This window comes from Pseudochaenichthys georgianus, chromosome 3 (genome assembly GCF_902827115.2).
Source record: "Pseudochaenichthys georgianus chromosome 3, fPseGeo1.2, whole genome shotgun sequence".
Lineage (NCBI taxonomy): Eukaryota > Metazoa > Chordata > Actinopteri > Perciformes > Channichthyidae > Pseudochaenichthys > Pseudochaenichthys georgianus.
In genome coordinates this window covers 21,444,377-21,471,987 of record NC_047505.1, presented here as the reverse complement: position 1 = coordinate 21,471,987, position 27,611 = coordinate 21,444,377, and the positions used below count along the sequence as shown (strand labels likewise).

At 40.4% G+C, this 27,611-nt stretch overlaps 1 protein-coding gene across 1 annotated transcript; it reads left to right on the top strand.

The window, feature by feature from the left end:
• Positions 1–1,540: 1,540 nt before the first annotated feature.
• Positions 1,541–27,451, top strand: trpm5 (transient receptor potential cation channel, subfamily M, member 5). Its single transcript, XM_034106927.2, has 25 exons — positions 1,541–1,725; positions 6,866–7,022; positions 7,131–7,311; positions 8,152–8,327; positions 8,446–8,623; positions 9,344–9,408; positions 9,800–9,985; positions 10,436–10,535; positions 10,704–10,822; positions 11,536–11,883; positions 13,498–13,641; positions 18,663–18,786; positions 18,989–19,134; positions 19,853–19,965; positions 20,042–20,143; positions 21,490–21,748; positions 24,060–24,178; positions 24,324–24,456; positions 24,912–25,086; positions 25,276–25,444; positions 25,543–25,721; positions 26,003–26,135; positions 26,815–26,887; positions 27,012–27,102; positions 27,215–27,451. Exons 2-25 carry the CDS (start codon positions 6,942–6,944, stop codon positions 27,358–27,360), a joined length of 3,540 nt encoding a protein of 1,179 aa, XP_033962818.1. The 5' UTR covers positions 1,541–1,725; positions 6,866–6,941; the 3' UTR covers positions 27,361–27,451.
• Positions 27,452–27,611: the final 160 nt, after the last annotated feature.

Here is a 27,611-nt window from a genome sequence, read left to right as displayed (position 1 = left end):
AGCCGTGACCTCCTGTTGTTCTTCATGTAAATCAGAGTAGAGAACGCCAACTCCAGAGATGGGGTCGTTACTAATTTTTTTTAATATATTACATATTACTTTAAAAAAAAGTAATATATTACACTACTTTGTTACTATCTACATAAAGTAACTCGTTACTGTACTCGCCGAGCACGTACGAACTGCGCATTCACTCACTCACGCGAGTGGCAATAACTCTCCTTACCAGCAGGTGGCGGTAGTGTGTATTTGTCATTCAAAACAGGCAACAACCGGAAGACAGAGAAGAAGAACAGACCACTACGTGATATAAACAAACAACAAATAGCGCGTGCGTTATCTTCACCTTAGCATGTGTTCTTTGCAGGTGTGTGTTGAGGTTTGACGTGGTGTTCACAGCAGTGGATAACAGCTTCTGGCCTGGAAACAGTTTGCACCTCACCGTCACATTCCTGTCTATTCTTCGGACAAACTCAAAATAATGGGCATACCTCCACAACTCGAAAGTTATCGCTGACTCAGCCATGTTTATGCAGCACTGCACGTGGAGATGTGGACGCGCAAGTCGCGCAGATTACGTACATATAAACCTACAAAGTACTGATATAGTAAATTAAATAATTTATTTTGTGTAGTTGTATATTGCAATAATAACGTATAGTTGTCACAAAATCCCACGGCACACCCGGACTTGACTCACGGCACACCAGTGTGCCGCGGCACACCGTTTGGGAACCACTGGTCTAGGCTATATAAACTGGCGGAAGTGTCACAACTTTCTTGGTTTGTGATTATAGAGAGAGAGAAATAGCGACAGAGATAGATAGCGAGACAGATAGAGATAGATAAAACTCAAATAAATGTTTTTCTTTTATGGAAAATGAGCAATATACCAGATATATTCATACAAGATAATAAAGGATCATTGTCAACAATTTTCTTTTTTCCAAGCCATCAGCATAAATATCGTGGATCATAAAATCCATCAGTTGTTTAACAACTCCTGAATCCATCCCCTCTTGGTTAGCCCTACAGCTATTCTCTCCCACACACACGCACACGCACACGCACACACACACACACACACACACACACACACACACACACACACACACACACACACACACACACACACACACACACACACACACACACACACACACACACACACACACAACTCACTTACGCACAGCCGATCTTTCTCTATGTCTATCTCTACAGTATCTCGATCTATGTCTCTATCGCTCTCTATCTCTCTGTCGCTATCTCTCTCTCTCTCTCTCTCTCTCTCTATAATCACAAACCTAGAAAGTTGTGACACTTCCGCCAGTTTATATAGCCTAAACAATGTAGGATAGAAATAAATATAAATATATATAGCATGTATATATATATGTATATATATATATATACATATATAAAATAACAATTTCATTATATGGATTCAATGTGTGCCCCCCCCGCTAGACTAGTCTGTGGTTTACCCGTCACTGTGACATCAGTATCAGCCATGCAAGATAGTTTGTTTGTTTCATTCTAAACTATCCAGCAAGGTTATTTTCATTTATGTTGTTTTTTTCTGCACAGTGTAGAGTCGTGTTGTGACGAGAGGGATGGAGGTATTTAATAAAAACCTTGCTCGCTGGAGAATAGCTACAGAAGTCCTGTCACAAGTTAATCGAGAGGATCACAGCTGGCCACGGAACTCGATGCTGCATTCGGGCTGTGAGTAAACAACTTGTGTCTTACTTTTAGGCTGTCTGGAGGTATGGACAGCTATCAAAGCGACTAAACATCACATTAACAACGATGTACAAATGACAGTCGGAGACAAATACATATTTGAAATGATTTATTCACGTTTGCAATGTTTTGAACAGACATCCCCAGTCACCTCATTGTCATTTTACTGCGGTCAAGCCAGCCTCCACTTGGGAAAACACAGTCAAGCCAGCCCGCACGTGATATTGGGGTGCGCGAATATTAGAAGCATTACGGTAAAATCCCAGCGCTTACTCGGTCAATAACAAAAGCACCTATAAAAACAAACCAAACATATTAAATTAAGAAATATGTACTATATAATGTGATCAATAATTATTTAAAACAAACTACGTATAACTACCACGAGTACATGTAAAATGTAAGGAGTTTCAAAATAAAAGTCCTTTGAAATCTCATATTGAAATCTCATATATGAGCTATCAGCCCTGTGTTTAGATAAGAATAAAACGAAATTGAAGAGATAATACATTTACAGCGTAGGTGTCTATAATAAGAAGATGAATCCACAAGGATGTCGACAATCCTGTGGGAGCCATCAGGGAAGTAGTATGATGAGAGTCAGGCAGGTCCGCAGAGACAGGTTCAGCCACGACTCGAAGTCCAGGGCTCAATCCAGAACTCAGGATAGAGGATCCAGGACACAGGATCACAGCAATAGGATCAGCCTCGACTCAGGATCCCGGCGTAGATATAGACACAAAAAAAAGAGAAATTTGGGGGAGGCTGGGTTAATCAGAACATGAGAATACACAGGTGCAGGCAGAAAGAAGGAAGAAGCAATGCGTCCCCCGACAGTCTTAGCCTATAGAAGCTCAGATTTATTCTATTTCTTTTTTTTCTTCTATTTAAAGATTATTTTGATTCTGTACAATGAGTCCATGCTGCTGTGACAACCCAATTTCCCAACTTGGGATGAATAAAGTATCTATCCATCCATCCATCCATCCATTTTGAAACTCAACATCAGAATGTCCTGATTTTTTCTGGGTGAGTAGATGGGGTGTCCTTCTATCACCCTGCAGTGAGATGAGTCTTGGATCAGGGAGAGATTTCGTTTTATTCTTATCTAAACACAGGGCTGATAGCTCATATATGGGATTTCAAAGGTATTTTATTTTGAAACTCCACATCAGAATGTCCTGATTTTTTTCTCGGTGAGTAGATGGGGTGTCCTTCTATCACCCTGCAGTGAGATGAGTCTTGGATCAGGGAGAGATTTCGTTTTATTCTTATCTAAACACAGGGCTGATAGCTCATATATGAGATTTCAATATGAGATTTCAAAGGACTTTTATTTTGAAACTCCTTACATTTTACATGTACTCGTGGTAGTTATACGTAGTTTTTTTTAAATAATTATTGATCACATTATATAGTACATATTTCTTAATTGAATATGTTTGGTTTGTTTTTATAGGTGCTTTTGTTATTGACCGAGTAAGCGCTGGGATCTTTCCGTAATGCTTCTAATATTCGCGCACCCCAATATCACGTGCGGGCTGGCTTGACTGTGTTTTCCCAAGTGGAGGCTGGCTTGACCGCAGTGTCATTTTGTAGTTTCGCTGTACGCGTCCGGATATCGGCATCGCAACCACAACCTCACACACTGATACTGAATGTGCATCAAAGTGTTCCTATGGAGCCAAATATACCAAAAGATAAATGTAAATAACAAAAGAAGCGATCGAAATGTGTATTTCCTGGCTATTCGACAATGGCTCCTCAAAGTACACGCCCCATTCCTACGGTTAACGTAACGTAACGACTTCCCCGGTGTAACCAGTTAAACGGTAACACCGTTTTCATGAAGGGGGAATCTAACTATATACAGAATATGTTTTTGTGGATCCAGGCTAGAAACATGTTCATTTGATGTTAAGTTGGACATTTTAACATAGGGTCTTCTTTCACACACAGTGACGTCACGAGCTTCCCACAATGCAACACGTGCCATATATATATATATATATATATATAAATACGCCATTTTCATGGAGGTGCAAATATCCTGGAAGTGCAAATATAAACAGCTAGCTAACGTAGCAAGGCAGAGCGCACTAGTTTTTTTTTCTGAATTAACGACCAAAGAAATCGCTGCATGTCTTCGGATTACATCTCTGGATTTGAGGGGTGTGCTCTAGGTCGTTACCAGCGTAAACTAGAGCTGTGTGGGTTGTTGGATTGCCTTTACAGACTGCGTCGATTTTGGCTGCATCTACGTCTAATTTCTGGAAACACCAGGGGGGTATACTGCGAAGCAGGATTTTCGCTTAGCCGGATAAATTCAGGGAAAACTCCGGCTTTCCGGTCATCCGAAGCTGGTTCTCTTTTTAGCAGGCTAGATCTCCATGGTAATATATGCTAAGCAACTAACCTGGTCGGGACCAGGTTAGGTTGCAGGCTAAGAGCTCAACTCAGTGAAAGCACCGCCTGCTGACCAATCAGAGCTCAGTGTGCGGAGTTTAAAGCGATCAAGTCATATTACAGGAGAAAGGAAATACAGAAAAGCTGCCGTTGCAGGAAAGACGGCCGGCAAAAATCACCGACTGTGAACGTGAACATTAATAGAATATCACCTCCATCTTCAGAGCAATCTGACTATTATAACATTAGCGTTAAGAAAGCTTACTTAAATATCGGCCACAACATAAGTAACCGGATCAGAGTACATTAAGTACAGTCCGCGGCATATCACTTCATAATGTATCATATATCTCCTTATCTGAGTCAGCTGAGCCGTATCTGGCCGTGCAACACTCACAGTGTCACATGCTGGATGCAGAAGTATTATTTTAAGCAACACATTAAGTTGACGAAACACTCGAGACAAATGTAATTGAAGTCAGATCGTGTCTTAGACGGGGCAGTGATATCATAAACCTGTTAATGTACGCATTCAAACACTTTTTCTTTTTCCAGCTGTATTCACCTTGCAGGTTCAGCTATGTGGCTTTCATCCTGGATAAAGTGTTTAAGTCATGGATGTTTAAAGTTTAACTTCTTCATTTTTGACTAGTATTAAAGTTCACTTTTCATTCAGGAAGTATGACGCTGCGCTGTCAGTGCGCTTCTCCATGTTTGTGATTGGTCGAATGCTCCAAATACCACCCCTTTCATGTGAACGCGCACCTAACTAGATAGGGCACGGCTGGCTTGAGCGATCCACTTGATAACCAGCGTCGTAGTACAGTTTAGCGAGAGCGCGTATGTTTTGGATTAGGCCAACCGGCTAACTCAAACATATCCAGGTTAGGTTGAACCAGCTTCGTAGTACAGGCCCCAGGTGAATACCCCACTTGTCACAATAATATTATCATGCCATTGCATATATGTGGTATTTTAGAGTTGACTAGATATTGATTAAGGCAATAGACTATGATATTCAGTACAGGAAGCTTAGCAACACCTAGACGGTGTACGGCTAAACCCTTGGCCTGCTTGCACCTCTCGTAAAACGGCGGATACCGGAAGTACGGTGTCGCCCTCGGCCCAATACCCGTATGTGTGTGTGACGTGTGGCACAGCAGTTTGCAGCATTGGGCTTCACCGCACTGTTCCGCGGTTCGCCGCTTGGCTCTGATAGGCTAGAAGTCGGTTTGATTGCATTCGGAATTGATTGCTTATCCTGTCTGAGTAGCCCGGATGATGCTGCATCGCAATTTTTTTCACTTGAATTTTTGGGATTTGAATTTGAACATTCGAATTTTTTTAACTTGAATTTTTACATTTTTATTTCACATAGGTACATTCGGAGCAAAACAAATTCAGATACATGATTTTCAAAGTAATTATTCTCAATGCTATAAATTCGGTGTCTGATCAAATTCAAATACTTCTGTCTCTTGTTTGCTTCCATACTTTTGGCCATTGCCATATTATCTGCTAGAATTGACAGTATTTGGACTAGGGGGGGATGCTGGAGAAGAGCAAGGTCCAGCAGAACAGTTCTGTTAGTATAACAAACACATTTCAGCTGGCTTGGTTGGCAAGGTGCATCCATTCACGGTAATTCACTGTAACTGTGATATTAAAGGACTTACTGACTTTAGGCATAAAGAAAACAAACGTTGACATGGATGTCATATAGATGGACCCCATTTAGCTGTAAGAGTCCTGGAAACAATTTGACAGACATCTCTTTTATGGGTCAAAGTGGGAACTGTTCTTTTAGTTACAGTACTGCGAGTGGTCACTGAAGAAAAATGGAAGCAAGGCTGAGCAGTGGTGGCATATCCAGTTCTACAACACACCCATGGTCTTTAATAACATTCTTGCTAAACAACACTGTGGTAGCGACTTGTCATCCACAAGGTTGCCAAGCACGAGAGCATACCATGATGTATCGCCTGTTTTACTCTAATTGGGACAATCATTTACAAAACCAACATCATGCTGTGCAGAGTCTTTAACTAGCAATTGAGATCATAAAGTCATCAATGTTTACCAAGTTAATAAATTAAGTCAGCCTTAGAATAATTCCCTCATAGTCTTCTGCACAACCAGGAATCCTTCCTGCTGGCTAGAATGAATTGAAGATTAAAGCAATTCTACTTTGGCCAGAGGTTGCCCCGTCGTGGAAGGTGATTTTGAAGAGGTTAATAAATTACCATGTGGTGGTATTCATCAGTTTGTCATTGGCCCTTGGCTTAACTTTACTGCAAACATCATTGATGAGTAGTTTTTGAAAAGTCCCGCTTAAAAACACTCAAATAACGAAGAGAACAACACAATTACCTCCTTTGCAGACCAAACTACAACTTGGTGTATATAAAGCACTGATTTAATGGCTATCGGGTAGATTTAACTTTTGTATTAGAAAGTACAGACTAAAAAAGCAATACGTTTCGGAAGGTGGACCTTAATTTAAGGGCAAGGGATTCCATAGTTTTATTTAAATGATTGCCACACTATGGCATGAATATAAAATAGTCTTGTTGCATGTTTATGAGGAGCATAGTGAGATGGGGGTTCCAGGTGAGCTGAAGATCAGAGAGTGTGCTCCAGTAGAGCTTTCTTATCTTTTGTGTGTTGGTAGAAAGGACTGTATAATACTTATCTATTGAATGTGTGTATCTCTCAGTGTCCTGCTGGGCTGTACCTGCTGTTCTACAGTGGATGAGACACTGGAGAATGTTTCCAGAGGCCTGGCCAGCAGAATGAAGAAGGAGAAGAGCCCCTGGGCGGCGGGAAGGGTGGGCGACATTGACTTCATCGGCACTTCTAAGACGAGAGGAAAGGTAAAGCCTTTCATAAATAAAAACAACCAATATACAGCACAGGTGGAGTTTGCAGAATAAATGTTCAGAGGGAAATAATGACGCATCATCTTGTCTTTTTGTATCCAGTTTGTGAGGGTGCGCAGCAACACAGACCCAGTGCAGATCTACCAGATGCTGACAGAGGAGTGGGGCCTTGCCCCCCCACACCTGGTGGTGTCACTGGTGGGAGGAGATGAGCTGGCTCAGATGAAGCCCTGGCTCAGGGACACTCTAAGAAAAGGACTTGTGAAGGCTGCACAGAGTACAGGTTATAATCAGGGGCTTAGACTGGGATTGGCTTTTGAAATCGACATTCAGTAACAGAGAGCTGGTACTATGTTGCCCTCTATTGGCTGGTAGCTGAGCTATAAAAGCACCTCATCAAGATGAGATTCTGTCTTTTATTCTGATGTATGACAATTGTCTTTGTCAAAAGAATGTGTTTTGAAGTTGCATGATGAATGTTTGTCTTATTGTGAATGCTCGTACACATAATGCTTTACAAACAAATATGGCATTAACACTTTTTAATAACCACCAATAAGAATGGGTAATTAGTGTCTAAAGTATAATAGTTGATAGGAAACAGTAACAGTTACGACCTGATTACATTGTGAACTGTTCAATTATAGTTGATTTTTGCACACTTAACCACGTTTTACATACAATACTAAGCGTTTGTTACCCTAGGATATGAAAAACCTTGAGAAATGTTGTGTAAAACATCTACAAACAATAGATGGATGAACCAGAAACCTATTAACAATTGAACAATTATTACATATCCGTCTAAATCATGTTTATAGATGCCTTTACGTATTATTTACCATTTGAAACGTAAACACTTCAACCTAATAAAAACTATCCAACTCATATTTATTGACCGTTTACAAACCAAATATCAACCATTAACAGATGTATTAATGTAAATAAATCAAAAAAATCTATTTAATGTTATCAGTGATGGTTATTATAATGTCTCACTTATAAACTATATGACAGAATTAGCATTATCGCTAGGCCAGCTGTTAATATGAAACCCAGAACAGTACTTTCTGGTCTGATTCACAGACATAGCAGAGACTGCAGCTGCCTCTCTATTTTCTAGGGGCTTGGATTCTGACTAATGGCCTTCGCTTTGGCATCACTAAGCACTTGGGCCAGGCGGTGAGGGATCACTCGTTGGCCAGCACTTCCTCTAAAGTTCGTGTAGTGGCCATTGGCGTCACACCCTGGAACATGATCCACAACCGAGAGGCATTACTCACCAGCAACTACACCAAGGTTTTATGTTAACAGACACTTAATATAGAGCAATTGAAACAGATATTTGAGAAATACATTAACATCCTTAACATCAATGTCTTCTGTTTGTCTGCATACCTTCATTCTTGTTCTAAAGGTGGACGAGCCTACCGCATACAAGCCACAGGACTTGCCCCATGGCTCGGTGTATTCCCTGGACAGCCACCACTCCCACTTTGTGCTGGTGGAGGAGGATCCCAACAGACCGGGCGCCACCAGTGAAATGAGGGTGAAGCTGCTCAAGCACATCTCTCTCCAGCGCACTGGTTATGGAGGTAAAGCCCTTTAACTCTCGCTGGAAACAAGAAATTAAATGTGAATCCTTTATTTAAGGAGTAACAACATACCCGGTAGTTGTGCCATTTGGGCTAGCTTGCAGCCGTCTTCCTCTCTATCTTGGAGGAGTATTGCTACAGCATGCTTCTCTGTGATTCAGCGAAGTTCCCTCAAAGGAGCATCGGGGATGTATATTTCATCGCCCACATGCTCATGCAGACCAGACAGGGATTCATTCATAAAAACATGGCTCAGGCATGCTGCAATGGAAATCAAATGTTACCTCTTATGCCTTTCTAGGTTAGATTTGTGAAAAAGTTGCATAATAGTTTATTTTTCTGAGAATACTAGCATGCTCCTATTATACAGTTCATGGCCTACTAAGTACACATATAAATATGACCTTATATCATCATTTCATAAGAGCTGTGAGATGATAGTCAGGAAATAATAAAAATGCTACAGTATGAAATGAAACAGTTTTAATAGTTGAAATCTAGGTAGTTTTACCCCACTCTAAAAATGCAGTCTGATAATGAATCATTACTTTTAGGTTTACTGCTCACTACTTAGAGGAATAAAGGGTTGTTTTACAGCTGGAAGCAGAAAACCTATGCCCCATTCACACAACAGCGAGATCTAATACCACAGTGGTGAGAATGTGTGACACTCAGAGATGCACAAGATGTTATTGTAACTGTGCTTGTTTTTGCTTGTAGGTGCAGGCAGCTTTGAAATACCTGTTCTGTGTCTCTTGGTGCACGGAGAGCCCAAGATCCTAAAGGTGAGTTTAATTTCAATACGCTGTGAAGGTTACTCAAGCACTTTAAAGAAGTGACCGCTAAGAGAACTTTTAAGAGCTGGATGTCTTTCTCATATCAATTTGCATCTGACTAGTAGCTTAGACTTGAGAATAAGATTATTGGTTGTGCCTCCTCTTGAAGTCTCGGGCCAAAGCCAGACTGAGAAACAAATTATTTCTGTTTTTCTCAAGAACTAATCTCTTGGGTTTGAGAGTTTGTCAAATCACTACATTTGCATAAATAGAGATGCAACAAAAATGATGGAAAACAGCTCACACAGATCAATATAATTCTTGGTTAATGTTTAGTTGAGAAGTTATTTAGTGAGAATGAGGATGTTTGTGAGTCTGCACACTGTGTCTCTGTCTGCAGAGAATGTACAAAGGCATTGGCAATTCGACACCATGGCTGATCCTGGCAGGCTCGGGAGGCGTGGCTGACATCCTTGTCACGCTGATGAATAGGGGCTGCTGGGATATGGACAGCGTTCATGAGCTGCTGCTGGACACCTTTCCAAATGCCCACCACAGCACGGACATCAGTAACTGGGTCAAGCTGGTGAGAGTGATGTGCACAGCATGGAGGCAGACACACACACACACACACACACACACACACACACACACACACACACACACACACACACACACACACACACACACACACACACACACACACACACACACACACACACACACACACACACACACACACACACACACACACACACACACGGATATTAACATCACAAGACTTAAAACGATGCCAGAAAAATGGGGCACACTGGGGATGATTGTGAGGGAAGCTAATGTGGGATTTCCATCATTATCTTCAAAATGTGTATGTGATGACCTAATTAAACATACGGAGGAGGAGGGAGAGGTACTTATAATGAAACATATTTTCGAGCTTACAAACACAGGGTAGAGATTGTTATTTCAGAAAACATGGTACAATGCTTCCCTCATATGATGAATTATTAATAACTAACTGTCACCCTGCCATTAGATCCAGAAGATACTTGATCATGGGCATCTCCTCACCGTCCACGACCCTGAACAGGAGAGCTCTGAGCTCGATACGGTCATCCTCAAAGCTTTAGTCAAAGGTAGAGTAACTTCTGAAAGATCCCTGATCAAGAAAACTGCAATTTTCCAAGGCTGTAAAATCACAGCACTGGTTTTGTGATTTTACCGTTGCATGGGGAGAGATCACTAAATGAGCACTTCATGGTTGTGAACTTGTTGACATTTGTTATGTTGTGTGTGTTTTTCAGCTTGTAAGAGCCAAAGCCAGGAAGCTCAAGACTTCCTGGATGAACTGAAGCTGGCTGTGGCCTGGAACAGGGTGGATATTGCCAAGAGTGACATATTTAATGGAGATGTGGAGTGGAAGGTGAGCCAATATAATTGGATTAGGGATTTCTCACACTCAGGTAATTAACATTTTCAGTGTGGTTAAAACTGTGAAGTTCAATCTGCAATCAAGTCAGAGTTTAGCGTAATTAACTGCAAATGAGTATCTACCACCTGACAAGCAGTTCTGTGAGTCTGTGCTTTAGCACAATGATGCTGTAGACACATCCATCTAAAAGCCAACAAGACATTTCACTTGATTTCAGCCTGATGGTGGTATTAGAGGATCAATCAGGGGATCTTCAAAATTAGTAGGATTCATCTTCTGGGGACCACGCATGTACAAAACTGGCATCCCATCCAATATTATTCAAGATATTTCATTTTTTTACCAAATTGGTGAACCAAACAACTGAGCCAACAACAAACCAAGAAGCTGACTAAACAACTAGCCAACCCACCAAATAAAAGACCTAACAACCAAATTACCAACCAGATGGCTGACCATATATAACCCCTAGGGCCATGAAGCGAAAAATAATTTGGTCAAATATCTAGTTAGTATATATATTTCATCTTAAATATTATTTATGTATACAGTATTTGTATTCGATCAATATCTAAGGGACTTATTGACTATTGACTAAGTAGATAACACTCAAATAAGGGTCGCAAGCCACTATACATTAAATAGCACAACAATTAGAAAAACATTTCAGGAGTCATTGTTAAAAAGTTACATTATTTTTACAGGCCTGCGACCTTGAAGAGGTGATGATGGACGCACTGATCAATGACAAACCTGACTTTGTGCGCCTCTTTGTTGACAACGGCGTGAACCTGGGCGAGTTCCTCACCTACGGTCGTCTACAGGAGCTTTACTGGTCTGTGTCGGAGAAGAGTCTCTTTCACAACCTGCTCCTCAAAAAGTACGAGGAGAAGCAGCTTCTGCTCGGAGCTGCCAGAACACCTGGCCCACCTGGTCACCACCCGCCAGAGACAGGGGAACGCAAGCCTCGCTTCACCCTCTACGAGGTCGCCAAAGTGCTCAAGGACTTCCTCCATGACTCCTGCAAAGGCTTTTACCAAAAGATTCCCACAGTAAGTGATCAAAAGTTACAATAAATCAAATATATTCAGAGCAACAAACAAGAAATAATTTTCACTGATGAATAAAGTTCCTCCTTGTCTGGAAGCAGTTCCTCCAGTTCCTCCTTGTCTGGCAGCAGTTCTCAACCTTTTTTGGCTTAAGCTGACCTGCAATGCAACAGTCTACTTCAGAGTTCCCGTTAGCCGGTAATTACCGGACTATGACCGGTAAAATATGCTGAAGACCGGCAAATCTAAATCTCTCCGGTCAAAGTGTCCGGTCAAAATAATTTCCCTTTAGCGCAATACTGCATCAGTTGCGCAACTTGCGCCACTTATGTGACAGACAAGAATAGTCAATTCTAATGTCTAACACTTAATATGGAGAAAGAGATGTCCTGTATGGGTTGATTGTGCGTTGATCTGTTGGTAATGCCTCGGGGTTCCGGTGGGCATGTAAACAAATGCATAATGCTGCGCTATACTTTGCGGCCTCACCCGGTTGCATAGTGACACTTATTGTTTAGGTGTCTTTTAATAAGCAGGTAGTCCTAGATCTGATCGAAATGGACATAAAAGCGAGTAAAGTCTAATCTGACGGGAGAGAGAGATCAGCTGCTGCTGACGAGTCGACACGCAGCTCTGCATAATCACATGCATCGGTGAGCGGAACAAAACACACACTTCAGGTTAGAATATCACACGTAGCTATTTTAATTACCTCTCAAACTACCTAAACTAGTTATAGATATGTTTAGTTTTACTGTCGGGTCACTCATTACTGATCTGCGAGCTGCATGATACTGACGGGCTGTCAGGAGAGGGAGAGAGCGCTCCGTTTATTATTCCCGTGTTATTGTAAATTCCTGTACACTTTTGAATAGTTAATCTTCTATAATTAGTTTGTTTAATATCGAATCATATCAATTTTTTTTAAAGCTCAATAAATAACAAAGAAGACCTTTGACCGGAACTTTTCAAATTTTGTCCGGAAGATTTAAACTTTAACGGACATGTTGACCGGCGAAAAAATATTCTAACGGAAACTCTACTTGTGCCCCCATCTCACAGTCTGTATTTGTCTATGAGCTGTGAGTAGAGAATACATTTCCATCTCAGACCTTTTCTTTTGAAAGTGTTAGAAGTCTGAAAGATGCGCTGAAATAGTCAATACAGACCTTGTGGTAAACTTACTCCAGGAAAACACCTGCACCAGCTGTCACAACCTACAACTATCTTCACTACTTGTATAAGTAAACATGCGACCCTGAGATTTTCTTGAGACCCACTAGTCCTTACAAGTTGGGAACTAAGGGGCCTAACAAAAGGAAGATATGTATCATTCATCGCACACCAAACTTTCTGTAACAACATAAATATTCTCTCAGAATTTGCAAATATTGGTTTCCCATCTCTGTGTTGTGGAATGTATGGTGTTTGTCTGTCTGTTTAGCATGCTTCATACATTTTTGAAATCCTCTGTTTCCTGTTGACATCTCCCAGGCAAAAATAACCTCATTGGCAGAGGAAGTAATTAGTTTATGGAATGACTCATGTAATAATTGCAGGTTTCTATGTGCAGCTTCTCTGTTTATATGCATATTAAATTCTGTCTGTGGGCTCCAGGAGAAACCGGCAAAGGGTCGACCGTTCCACAGCCAGAAGAACCTGCCGGAGTTAGAGCAGCGCTGCGAACATCCTTGGAGAGATCTCTTCCTCTGGGCTGTCCTTCAGAACCGACAGCAGATGGCTAACTACTTTTGGGCTATGGTGAGTCTTGTCAGTTTCTTTAGTCAGTCCTTCTCCAACTTATACTATTTCAATTCTGTCAAAAAGTCATAATGTGCCCGGCATTGGCAAACAATGATTAATTCCAAACTGAATCGAGTTGAATTATACTGTGCGAGTTTGTATCCCGCATTAAGTGTGAACAAGAGTGATGAGGGCCCGAACAGTGCAGGTGCAGGTCAGTCCTGCCATATGAACATGTCACTTCAAGATAAAAGAGCCCAGCAAACGGCATATTTAAGAACTCAGGTGAACTAAAAAAGACATCTTATCTCCAAGAACATTATTCAAATGAAGGTCATGCTGCGTCATAGGGCACTGAATTCAACGAGCTGTCCTGATGAAGTTAATGGGAAATATATCCTTAAATGGGATTGATGCCCTATGAATTGTTTAAAGGACACAAATCAATGATAATTGTTCTTTGTTTTCAACATCTTTTCAAGACACCTTTCATTTCTTTATTGCCCTTTCCCGAACTAAGAAGAACCAATTATTGTAATCTCACAAGCGGTCACCCTCATCTGCTCCTTTACTGCGTCTTATTTCAAACATTATCGGAAATTATGGTAATTGCATTCAGTGTGTACAGCCCCCACTGCAAATCTTTTTTCCACTCTCACTCTGGCTGGGATATCTGAATTTATAATTTCATTGTTTGAAGTATCTCTGGTGTTGAAGGCCTCATCACTATTACCCTTGCAGGATTGCTTATGCTTGCAAATTGTTTCATATTTAACCTGTTAAACCCCGAGCCTGTTTTTCAGGTTTCAGGCTCGAAAATGACATTCCCAGAACAAACTAGAAAATGCATTTCCTGCAGAAAATGCGTGCGAATGCTGTAAACTATGAACATTTATGGCTGAATTTAGCAGAAAATTCAGAAAAAGCTGAATGTGTTATTAGCTGAATGGTAGCTGCTTTTAGCAAAAAAAATGCAGAAAAAGCTTAATATTTCAAAGAAAAGGTTTTAAAAAAGGTATAAACAACAACATGTATAGCCTTGATGTCCTGAATAGCTGAATAATGTAATAGTTGAATGTTTTCTGCAGCTGAAAATAGGCTGAAGGAGTTAAATATCAGATATAAGTAGTAGTGAATGAATTTGTATTAAGATGAGAAAAGAATGTAAAAAGGCTTGGGAAAGCAGAAGAATATTTGAACTGCAAACTTTTGAACTAACTTGATGGTGAATGATCTGTCGCCATGGCAACGGCATTTGATGACATCCCATAATACTATTAGATGTGTTGATGGCTGCATTGTTACCAAACCTGTGAAGTTTTGGGCCATTTCGAGTATTTTCACTGAAGTTATGAGAAAACCGTGTTTCATGGTGAGCATTGTGTTGCCATGGCAACGGCATTTGAAGAAATCTCAAAACTGTCCTGGAGATGTCTTCACGGCTGGACTGTTAGCACACATGTGAAGTTTGAGCACTCTTTGAACATTTGCATAGGAGTTATAGTGACATCATATTTTATGGCGAGGGATGCGTTTCCATGGAAACGGCATATGGTGAGATCTCAGATTTGTCGTAGAGCTGTTGAGGCATGGACCGGTGATATACAAGTGAAGATTGGGGGACGATTGGACAGTGTCGATTGGATTTACAGCCTCATCGTGTTTCATGGCGAGTGGTCTGTCGCCATGGCAACGACATTTGATGACACCCCATACTACGCTTAGATGCATTTATGGCTGCATCGTTATCAAACCTGTGAAGTTCTGGGCTGTTTGGAGTATTTTCACTGAAGCTATGAGAAAACTGTGTTTCAAGGCGAGCATTGTGTTGCCATGGCAACGGCATTTGAAGAAATCTCAAACTGTCCCGAAGATGTCTTCACAGCTGGACTGTTGAAGTCTGCTGCATGTCAGTTGGAGTGATGACATCATCGTGTTCCATTACACAGGTGTTTATAGTTGAGCTAACGAGCTCTGTAGAGATCACAGGTTTCCATTGTTCTGAATGAGAGATGAACCTCTTACATGTGAACATTTTGTGGAAGAACCGTAACAGATATCTGTGAAATTTCAAAACGTGAAGCATGTCAACGAAGTTGAGTATCTGAAGTGTAATTTTTGTGTAGTTTCGGGTTAATAATGTGGCCTTTTTGGCAGTTTAACTAAAGGTGTGCGGCTGCTACCGTGAGGAAATATCTGCCTGAAATTACAATGGGCTTCAATGGAGGAATGTTGAACATTTTTGTCACTTCATACCCTGAAGAGGCATTTTGTCTAATATTTTTTTTTATTTTCCAACCTAGGAGAGGTTTTCCTACGTTTTTCATGAAAAAATATGTCTGAGGAGTGTAGGGTTTGGGAAGTATGGCAAGTTTAAAACATTTTTGGGGGAGAATTTTGAGCTGTCCTGCACTCTGTTTTGAGATCAAAGCACTCTAGAGTTAACGAGCTGCTCCAGCCACTCTAATGTAAAAAGTATGAAATATTTTTTAAAAAGTTGAAGGTTTCTTATCAATTGCTGAAAAGGCTGAATAGTTTAATATTTGAATGGTTTCTGTAGCTGAAAGTAAGCTGAAGTTATGGAGAGCTAAAGTATTGGCTGATTTGAAGGCTCTTCCCATTGACTTCAATGTAAAAAAAAGAGTTTAAAAAGCTGAATATTTCAAAAAGTATGAAATATTTTGAAAAAGTTGAAGGTTTCCCATCGATTCCTGAACAGGCTGAATAGTTTAATATTTGAATGGTTTCTGTAGCTGAAAATAAGCTGAAGTTATGGAGAGCCAAAGTATTGGCTGAAATAATAAGGGGAAGAATAAAGTTTTGAAGTACTATAGTGGAATGCTGTAAACAGCATTCGCACTAATGACCATATCGTCCCTTCTAAAAGGGTTACATTAATAATCTTTTTTCTCAAAGTAATGATAAACCTGTGAGTTGGATTTAGAATAGTCAGATTCAATATAGATGTTTTTTATTTTAAAGAAAATTCAGATTGAACATGGTAAAAAACTGTAAATTATAGTGTCCGTCCAAAAAATATGTTGTACTTATAGTGAAAATTAACCTTGGATGATGGGTTAGTAGACTAAAAGCTTTAGGAATCCAAAGTACAACATATAATAAGTACCCTGTATCAAGATTGATGCAAAACAAGTGATATTTGACCTTTTTAGACAGATTTAGCAAAAAAAACCTCTTCTGGGGCCATTTGGGTGGATTTTCCATATCTCTGGCCCCCCTTGCTGGATTTTGACATGTGACATCTCTTTCTGACCGTCAGAGCCAATGGAATCGAGGGGAACTCCCACATAGTCCTTATTTGGTAATGTGTGTGTGTGAGACTGCTGCATAGCCTAGACCGGAAGCAGCAGCCACTCTGGTGGCTACCATTAGCAGCTAACATTTCCGCTCTCTGATTTTTACATAAAAATGGAATTATGGATCATAAATTAAATCATTTTTTTCATACAGAGACGTTAAAAACCAATGGATTAACCGATTCAGCCGCATTTTTTCTCGTTTTAATGCCATTGAACACGTATTTTGATCAGATTGACAGCTACGGTGAGACGATCTCCCTAGAAGCTCCGTAAAGGTACGTGTTGTGATGTCTGTATTTGCTTCTCCTGTCGCGAGTCCGGATCACTCAGTGATGATACTATATACCTAAATAATCTGTGGAACCTCAGCTTTAATCGGATATCTTGTATGTGCAGCTACGATAAGTAATAAGGATACTTTTATCTTGAGTTCTGTGCCAATGTCCGTTAGCATTTTTCGCTAAAGGGTCATTTAGATGCTTCTTATGAGTCTTGTGTTTTGTTTTGGTAAAAATGGTTTGAATCGTCAATTAGCTGAGATTATTTCCGTTAATCTGGTATAACACATTAATAGGTTCTTAAATATTAAGATCCCCTGAGACACAGTGTCGTGAAAAAAAAAAACAGGGTCCCCGCCGACGGGGACCTTGGGGTTTAACAGGTTTGAACCCAGGAGCAACATTATACAGCCAGACCTATTCTCTTTTGTATCTGATCTTTTGATTTAAGAGGGTTGCATTTCAGTATATTGCTGTTTATTTACACATTGTTTGTCCAATAAAGGTTATTTCAGTTAAAGGTAACAAGGACCTAATATATAGAAAGTAACAACAATACAATATACATAACTTACTAAAAATACCATATTATACAATACCAAAATGATATATATATTTAGTAAAAGTTGACTAGTTCATCTTCTGTATTCCTATACTAATCCTCTTTCTTCTATCCTGGCATGTATGTATGATTGACACAAAAAAAAACCTGGTGTACACATGCTTCAAAAGACTGTGTTTGTGGCGTTTACAGGGGGTAACATGATGTACTACGTGTGTTGGGTAGTGAGCAGACTACTTATTGAAGAGTGTTGCTCCACACAAAGAGAGCCTTTGTTGTTTTAATTTCCAGTCATTATGCAAAGCTAAGCTAACTCTCTCCTGGCTCCGGCTTCATATTGCATGGATAGACATAACAGTGTTATCAACCATCTTCTATGAGTCACTGTAAGAAAAGAAAGGAGAACTGTTTTGCACATCTCTAACCCTTTACTAAAAAGTTGGGTTTTGTTAAAAAAATACGAAATATGTTCCACAACGTCAGGTCAACACAGTCTTTGGTTTCCACTTCTTCTTGTAAATTAATAAATCAACAAGCAGACATGCTGATGTATAGTTTGAACATCCAAGCGCATCATGTCACTTAGACTTAAGTCAATGAAGTCATATAGTTGACTATGATGAATTACCTATTCTTAACAACGTTTTGGCATTGGATCCTTAAGTGCACTGAAATGAAGTAAAGTATGCATTAATTATTGTAGATATGAAAACACTGAAGTGCTTTACGCATGGGCAGGGGCGGACTGGCCATCTGTAGAATCTGGAGAATCACAGGACGGCCGGCTCGGTTCGCTGACGGCCGGCACCGCCCTTCATTTTCTGAGAGATTCCTCTCTCAGACCTATTTCTTGGATCCAGCTTTCTTTTAATCCTTCAGGGCCCTGAGGCGGTTGCGGCAGCACTGGCGGGTTGTAAGATTCTGAAAGAGATGGCTCGACTTGAATCTGAGGCTGAGTCTGCACGTAGTATGAAGGAGGCGAAGTATGAGCAATTCGCCCTTGGTGAGTACACAAACCGCTTGATGACAAAAGCTGGCAGTGAGATTAGAAAAGGCAAAGGTCAAGCTTAGAAAGAGGTATACTCACCGGCTTTAACAACACAAACAAACAGATCCCACTGGAAGGGATTGAAATATGAATCTGTGCAAATTCTTCCAATGTAGCTGTGGTTGACTCTGTGTACTGACTGTTCTTATTGTGGCAGATGTCTTCGGAGAGTGTTACTCCAACAGTGAGGACAGGGCTTATGCTTTGTTAGTGAGAAGAACACACTGCTGGAGCAAATCTACCGTCCTTAACTTGGCCACTGAGGCTGATGCCAAATCCTTCTTTGCCCATGATGGAGTTCAGGTAACAAGGAGGCACATCACCTATTGTAAAACATTGAACTTCACCCAGCATTTCAAATATTATTCCTTTTATTTAGATAGTTATAGTTTATTTCGCTGCCTTCTGTGTTAAAATACTGTTTTGCCCTGCAGTTATTTTAATATGACTATCAAGGCTATTGCAAACCATTTGACGCTTATTTTCAAAGTCATATAATTCTGCTAGTCACTTTCCCTTGAATAGACGTCCTTGATCTTACACAATGTCTCAATTGAGAGTTAATTGCCATTCAATGTCAGCAGGGAAAGTGAGTCTGCAGAAAACTCCTGACAGCAAAGTATTTTATTTGAAGCACAACACATTTTTGAATAGGAAGCTGCATTGTGTTTCAATAGAATGTGGATTTTACTGGTATGATACAAAAGGTGGACAAACTCATGACTAAGCACCAGGTGTCCTTTCATTCAAGCGACTCATCAAACTGCAACAAGACAGCTGTGTAGAAGGAAACGGTTCACACGTCCTGTGAAATGGTTTGATGAGGAGGCACAATTAGCGTTTTTCCTCTGTAATCCAGCTGGAGCACCTCTGTGTATGATGCTTTTATGGATTTAGTCACAATACTCGAGGGCAGAAATACTCTAAGGCATGTGGTGCCCTCTTGTGGTACACGTCATTGAGCTTTGTGTTACCCTGTCGATTTCAACCTAATTAATACTAAACTAAACTTTTACTGCAGGCTCTCCTCACAAAGATATGGTGGGGCGCGATGACGACAGACACATCCATCTCCAAACTCGTGGTGTCTTTCTTCTGTCCGCCACTCATTTGGACCAACCTCATAAAGTTCAGGTGATCAATCTTATGCCGCCACAGCATTTGTCTTTCGTTCCATTGTGTGTCCTGACACTGTTATGTTTGTTCTCAGTGAAGAGGAATTTGATAATCGCAATAACCGCGAGGAGTTTGTGGAGCTGGACAGTCTGGATACAGAAAAGGCTTTGCTGATGGCTGATGACGATGACCCTTTGTGAGTTTGCTAAGAAATAATACTCACTTTGATGATGTAAGGGAAACTTCTGCAGCAATGGAGAGTCAGGACTCAGAGAGACACGAGGAGAGTTGGAGCTTTGATGTCAAACACTGATGTTTATTTACAAGTATCGGCCGGAAAAATTCACATCACAAGTCACACAGCCAGAGATTCTGACTGCCCTGGTGGGTTGCCATGTCAAATCTGACCAGCCTCTCTCTCGAATAGACCTTTTAACTAGTTTACAGAGAGTTAATCCACATATTGGGGGATGGTGCGTAAACACCTGGGAACACTGGAGATATCCCCAACATTCTGGAGATACTCAATCACTTGCCTGACTCTTAGGCTCTGTGACCGAGAGATGACCGGTCATAAAACTGAGAATAGGTGCATATGACTGCATTTAGCACATTCCTTATGGGAGATAACAGACTCAGGGTTGGTGATAAACGTCAAGAAGCAGAAAGGTTAAATATCTAGAGGTAAAGAAGAATTATTCTTTGACAGATGATAAATTAGTAAATAATTTTTTAAGATGTTAATATGTCTTTCTAAAATATTTAGCATGAAGTGCCTTGCATCTTGCAGTCGTTCATCTGTTTATTTCAACTTTAAAGGGCAACAATGCACATTTTCATTAATATTTGTGTTTCTTAAGAGTCAAACATGTTGGTTAAAATGAATAACTCTCTGCCATATCCACATGTGTATCGTTATCACGTTAAAAATTGGGAACAGCTCTACATAAAATGCATTGAGGAAGATGTTATAACAGAGAGCACACAGGGCAATGTTCTGAGTATAGAAGTACGTTTTCTATTTCCCAACTGAGAACACTGCGTATAAACGTAAGGAAACTTACTGTGTGTCCACCAAATCAGTCTTCCATTCATTGCACATGGAGCAGCCCCAAACGTTATACTTGGCAACAGCACACGTTTTGAGACAAGGTTTCAGGCAATTCAACTGACTTAGAAATTCTTAATTTAGGTGGTATTCCCATTTAATGACCCCAATTAGAATTTGGTTTGAAGCCAAGTAAAACACAGGACCAACAAATACTTGAAAAAACATCACAATAAATACAACATATAATGAAAATTAGTAAAAAAATATGCTAAAACTCACCACAGAAGACAATGTCCATTAGTGACGGCAGAACATACAATATGAAGTATGTTTAGCTTGCATCAACAAACCTGACCAGCAACAGCTAAAACAATATCAAAAATCATACCCTGCTCCAATCATCACATCATTAAATACTTGTTAGTTTGTCACTTGTTTGTTTTTTGACCGAAAATAGTTCTCAAGTGTCATCTCTACTCTCTGTTCTCCAGGGACTCTTCATCTGGAGATCCTGCAGCTCAGAGCTGTGCCTCTGTCTGGTGGCGTTACCTGATCCGCCGCTGGCGTCGCTTCTGGAATGCTCCTGTCACCGTGTTCCTTGGTAATGTCATCATGTACTTTGCCTTCCTCTTCCTCTTCACCTACGTGCTCCTGCTAGACTTCCGCCCACCGCCTCCCTTAGGCCCCGGAGCCCCGGAGATCATGCTCTACTTCTGGGTCTTCACCTTGGTGCTCGAGGAAATTCGACAGGTGACTGGATTAGATTACTTTATAATAACATTTCACAAAATCAAAAACCCAGTGCAGTGTGACACACATTTTGACGCACTGTTATTAGATGGTTTGCATGACAGCACTCAGACCTGAGAAGTCAGCCTGAGAAGTCAGCCATATCTGAGTAGGAGGTGATATGAGTTGCTAAAATTAGCTAATTTTCTCTGGGGTTTTCCGGATTCATGAGCCTTTCACCTTTCTGCCTGACTCCCTCTCGGTGAGCCAGGTCAGAGAAGCAGGAGCCCTTATTGCACCGCTCCCGCTGAGCCCACCTCCCCTGGGCACAAAGCTCTTGATGAGGGAGATCAGTTGTATCTCTGGAAAGTCCCTGAGCTGAACAGAACTATGGCAGAGGATTTCAAATAAAGAAGCACAGTGTTTCTACTGCGTGACCCTGGCATTCTCCCAAGCCCAGGGGGGCCCGCCTGTCCCCAAAGGAAGACAATGCCACAGGGGCCTTGCTTCTCGCCATAGTTGTCATGGCACAATGAGAGAGTGTAGGTTTAACAGCTTTTTAAATGTGATGGATGGGCCGGTGAAAGGCTGCTCGCTCTCACAAAAACCAATATGCTGTTGCATGAATTGATATGGGCTGGCAGCAATATGTAGCGTCTCATTACATCGACAGACCTCGCCAATGCTGGTGTCGAATTTTCTTCCTTTTTACATTAAAGTGCAAACAGCGTATTATTCCAGACAATTTGTATAACATCAGTGTCCAAGAGATTTCACATAATCTGTGTTTTTGTTTCATTGTTATTTATACAGAATATATGACTGCCACTGCAATACCAATACATCTGCGATGATATTTGATCGTTTTCCCCTCAGCCTCCAAGTCTACACTTTATGCCTAGTTACCTTCCAGCTCTATTTGAAAATCATTTATGCCCAAAAATGTCAGACTCCTTCAGCAGTTCTGCAGATGAAATACCAAGGAAGTCCTGACTCCCCTACCGCTTTTATTTCATTCTTTTGTGCAGGAATACTGTCTCTTAAACCCACTTAAACTCTGAACTATAACGGTTGAATGAAGCACTTGTGGTAGTGCTGAGTATACAAATGTGGCCTGTAGAGTACGTAGGTTAGGACACTCAGTCTATCACTTTATGAAAGCAACACTCTTTCCTCAACTTGTCCTCTAACCAATTGTTCCATCCTGGGACCAAGCACTGTTTTCTTGATGCACTTTTACTGTTTGAACCACAGGAGACAACGTCACCTTCTGCTCTAAGTGCAAGAAACATCTTACAGGGCTGAGAGTTGTGGACACTGCTGTGTACCTGATAACTCCCTTTGGCCCTGAAGGTGTGTCTGAATAGGACATTTAGAAACATGTTTTCTGAAGTAATGCTATTTATACTTCAGTCCCATAGTACAACATATTGTGTCACAATATTTTCAAAGAAGGTATCAATCAACACATTAAAACTTGTATATCGTATATTTCAATGGTAACACTTGCAATTACTATGTCTATCATACATTATAATCATTAGCACATAATGCTTTATAATGTTATTTGAGCAGTATGTTACTATAGTTACAGTAAAAGCTCTCATTATATTTATAATGCTTCATAACATATTTTATCTCGATATAAAGTAAAATGACGTATTAGGTCAAATTACTTACTATATACTTACTATTAGCAAAACCACAATACAAACATGATGATAGTGCCATGTATAATTTTACTGCAAATAGTATGATTATATATATTGTATTTTTGTATTCTACTAATTCAATATGAATACAGAAAATGCATTGCATATATGGTTATACTGCATAAAGGAGATGGTTCAAATGCAAAATAGGACATAATAAAATATTAAAATGTATTACAACTCTGGGAATGATCTTCGCAGTGTACAATGAAGTGCTATAATACTTGACATTGTAAGTCATTATACATCAATAGAAATGCTTTATAATGAGTTTTTTCGAAATCATGATGGCTAATAATTATAAAAATGCATTGATATAAGCGGATTACAAAACATATGTATGTCTACAAAGCTCTATAGACATAGAAGTTGTGTTACCTTTAAAATAAAACTCGTAAAAAAACTAAACTGTTATACAAGTTGCTTTCTACCAAATGACTAATGCTACTAAAGCACACAATATGCTCAAATATGATAGATGTAGAAAAGAAAGCAAAGTTAATGTTGTGAAAAATGACTGGCTCTGGTTTACTAATGATGAACTACCTTTTTGTAATATTTCAAAAGCGTACATATAATGATGTGTAATGATGAATGAACGTTTCTCTTTAATGACACAGAGCTTCTTCACGGACGAAGAGATGAACATCTTGAAGAAGTTCAAACTGTATGTGGAGGACAACTGGAACAAGAGCGACATGGTTGCAATCTCACTCTTTGTCGTTGGGGTTTCATGCAGGTAAATTATCTTCATCGACATTGTTAACACAACACAGCAGTGCAGATGCTCTAGATGTGTTGCCATGAAGGTCTAGGATATAATAAACGAGTCACTGAATGGGAAGTAGGCCACACAGTAATGTCTGTTTTCTTTGACCCTGCAGGATGGCGAAGAACACTTATGAAGCAGGAAGGACAGTTCTGGCGATCGACTTCATGGTTTTCACTCTGCGTCTGATCCACATCTTTGCCATTTATAAGCAGCTTGGCCCCAAGATCATCATTGTGGAAAGAATGGTGATAAAAGCACTTTTTTATAACATATATAAGCATTTCTTACTATGTGATCTTCAAGTTGTGTTCATGGTTATAGGGACAGACACTGTGTAGCCCATTCAGATTCCTGATGCAGTGCATGTAGAGGACCTTCTCATGCTTATTGGGCTCTTTGGTTTCACAAAGATTGGGGCTTTTAAACCATATTGTTCAGGGGGCCATCTTTTCAGAAAGCTTAGGGCCTGGGGAATGAACCCACACAACCTCTCTCTGGCCTTACTACTACATTTTCTTCTGCTAATCTGTATTTATTAGGTAGCATTTTTAATAATATACAATACAGATATAGCAACATTTTTGTGATAGGATAAGAAAAGAACCTCACCATGATGATTCTTCACAATAAAATAAACTGTACATTTGACAACCCTCAGATCTCCATGATAACAATACAAACGTGTGTGTTTTCCCAATAGATAAAGGACGTTTTCTTCTTCCTGTTCTTCCTGAGCGTGTGGATGATTGCGTATGGCGTCGCCACGCAGGCTCTTCTCCACCCCAATGACCCGAGGATTGAATGGGTGTTCCGCAGGGCCTTGTACCGCCCCTACCTGCACATCTTTGGCCAGATCCCCTTGGAGCACATAGATGGTAAACTACATGATATTCTTTTTTTCTCATTGTATCCTAGAAGATAATAACTTCAGATCTAGTCTGTTCACTCATGTGTAAACGTTGAATGTTATATTTTAATTGTGTGCAATCAGGGATGCTGTGTTAGCCTGAATGTTTTTGTTCCCTCTACTCACATGTTTTTGTTCTTTCATTAACGGAGCACAGCTGCTCACATGCCTGACATCAACTGCACCAATAACTCCGAGGAGATTATCCTGGGCCTACGACCGCCATGTCCCAACGTCTATGCCAACTGGCTGGTCATCCTGCTGCTGGTTATCTTCCTTCTTGTCACCAATGTCCTGCTGCTAAACCTGCTCATTGCTATGTTCAGGTCAGAGGATGGGAATACAGAAAGCTGTTTGCAATTGACTTATTTACACAACATAAAATCCCCCAAAACATTGATTTTACTGGCTTTTTTTCTTACAGTTACACATTCCAGATAGTGCAGGGTAACACAGACATCTTCTGGAAGTTCCAGAGGTACAACCTGATAGTGGAGTACCACAGCCGCCCAGCACTCGCCCCACCCTTCATCATCATCAGCCACCTCTCTCAGCTCTTCCTTAGCCTGATCAAAAGGCCGGCGTCCAAGCAGGAGCATCTTGGTATGAATGTTATGTCTCTGTATTGAAATATATTTCCACTAGGCACTATTTAGCCATTATTCCAAACAGATATTGAAACAATTAACTGGCTAAATGAAATACTGGAAACAAATTGCGTGCTTATCTACCTGTTCTATTCATGGCAATGACCTGTTGGTTAATTGATTATTGGACTGTCTCCCTGTGCGTGCGTGCGTGCGTGCGTGCGTGCGTGCGCGTGCGTGCGTGCGTGTGTGTGTGTGTGTGTGTGTGTGCACGCGCGTGTGTGTGTGATTTGCCAGAGAGGGAGCTGCCGGAGGGGCTAGACCAGAGGCTGATAACATGGGAGACGGTGCAGAAAGAGAACTACCTGGCCAAGCTGGAGCGGCAGCATTGGGAGAGCAGCGAGGAGAGACTCAAGAGCACCTCTTCAAAGTAATGTTTTGCAATCTAAAAGGAGTATCAGAAGATATCATCTTTTTAGCATGTAATGTGTCAAAGTGGTCCTTGTGTAACCCTCATCCTACAACAGTTTATCATAAAATATAACAACGTATTTGGTGACAATACATTAAAAACACGGAATATTATAACTTAACAAAAAGTTACAGTGAAAATGGGCATAATAATGTTAAAAGACAATGGAGGAAATCTGTGTGAATGACTCATTGAGCACTCAAAGCTCTTAAACTTAGCAAACATTCACTTATCCACAAACAAACGTTCATAGAGGGGCGAGGGATCAAACCACCAACCCTCCACGGCCATCTGCTGCATCTGTGACCCTCTTCCAAAATAACTGAGTGGACCCCCCCTTCCCATCAGATAGTATAAATCATGACAAACTTGAAATCAATAAATGTTACATTTTTTTTTTTTAAACAAGTGAAGGCACTTGTTAGAAAATAAACACAAAACAAAGATATCAGGTCACTTCGAACAGATTCTAAATAAATCAAATCTGTCTACAGAAAGTAGACATGAGGGTCTGCAGGCACTCCAGTTAGCAATATTAAAGTTAAAGCTCTTCTGCCCCCTTGTGGTAATTAACATTTTTAATTTTTGATGGTGTAGCATTGAATTTGATTATAACTGTTTTTTTATTGTGACCAAGGGTTCAGAGCTTGCTGAGGATTGTCGGTGGGTTCAAGGACCAGGAGAAACGACAGCAGTCCATGGAGGCTCAGGTAAAAGTGACTTAAAAAGCACCATTTGACACAATGAAGTTGCAGTTCCTTAAACACATTTCATACTAACTTGTAAGTACTGTGACAGTTTGCATTACCCTCAGTCATTCTGATTCGTCTCTAGGTCAGATATTGCGGAGAGGTGTTGTCCTGGATGGCCGAGTGCTTTTCTCAAAGCACACTGAAATGCGGGACAGATGCTCCAAAAGTTCCAAGTGAGTCAAATACTGAAAACAGGAAAGATTGACTCAGAATAAAGTGATAGTACCTTTATACTTCTGTATGGATTTTAATCTCATTTTATATTAATATGACATTATATTTCAGTGTCTCTAACAGGCTACCAGGCGAGCGGCTCCACAGACTCACCTCAAAGTCAACCAGAGAAAGAAGTCAAACAGGAAGTGGCTAAAGCCAGACCAGGGCACTCAGGATATGGAGCGAACAAGAAATTCCCTTACATTGACGAATAGAGTAACAGTAACTGGTGGCTCACACAAAGCTATTTATGATGCTATACATATTATTATATTTGTGATTTTCAATATATAATAATATATTTGATAAGGGTAACATTGGGATTTATTTATTTGGTTGGACTTAAAATGATTAAAATGATTTGTCTCAGATGTTGCCATGGTTATTGAGTGATGGTGCAGGAAAATGTGTATATATCTAAATTCATTACGGTGAGCCTCTCTGCTCACACAGGGTTCAAATATGG

Excerpts from the sequence above, each read along its gene's own strand:
- trpm5 (XM_034106927.2), top strand. The coding sequence starts at position 6,942 with ATGAAGAAGGAGAAGAGCCCCTGGGCGGCGGGAAGGGTGGGCGACATT. Across the intron at positions 19,966-20,041 it reads ACCAACCTCATAAAGTTCAG|TGAAGAGGAATTTGATAATC; the intron begins GTGATCAATCTT and ends GTTTGTTCTCAG. Across the intron at positions 27,103-27,214 it reads AGATGCTCCAAAAGTTCCAA|TGTCTCTAACAGGCTACCAG; the intron begins GTGAGTCAAATA and ends ATTATATTTCAG.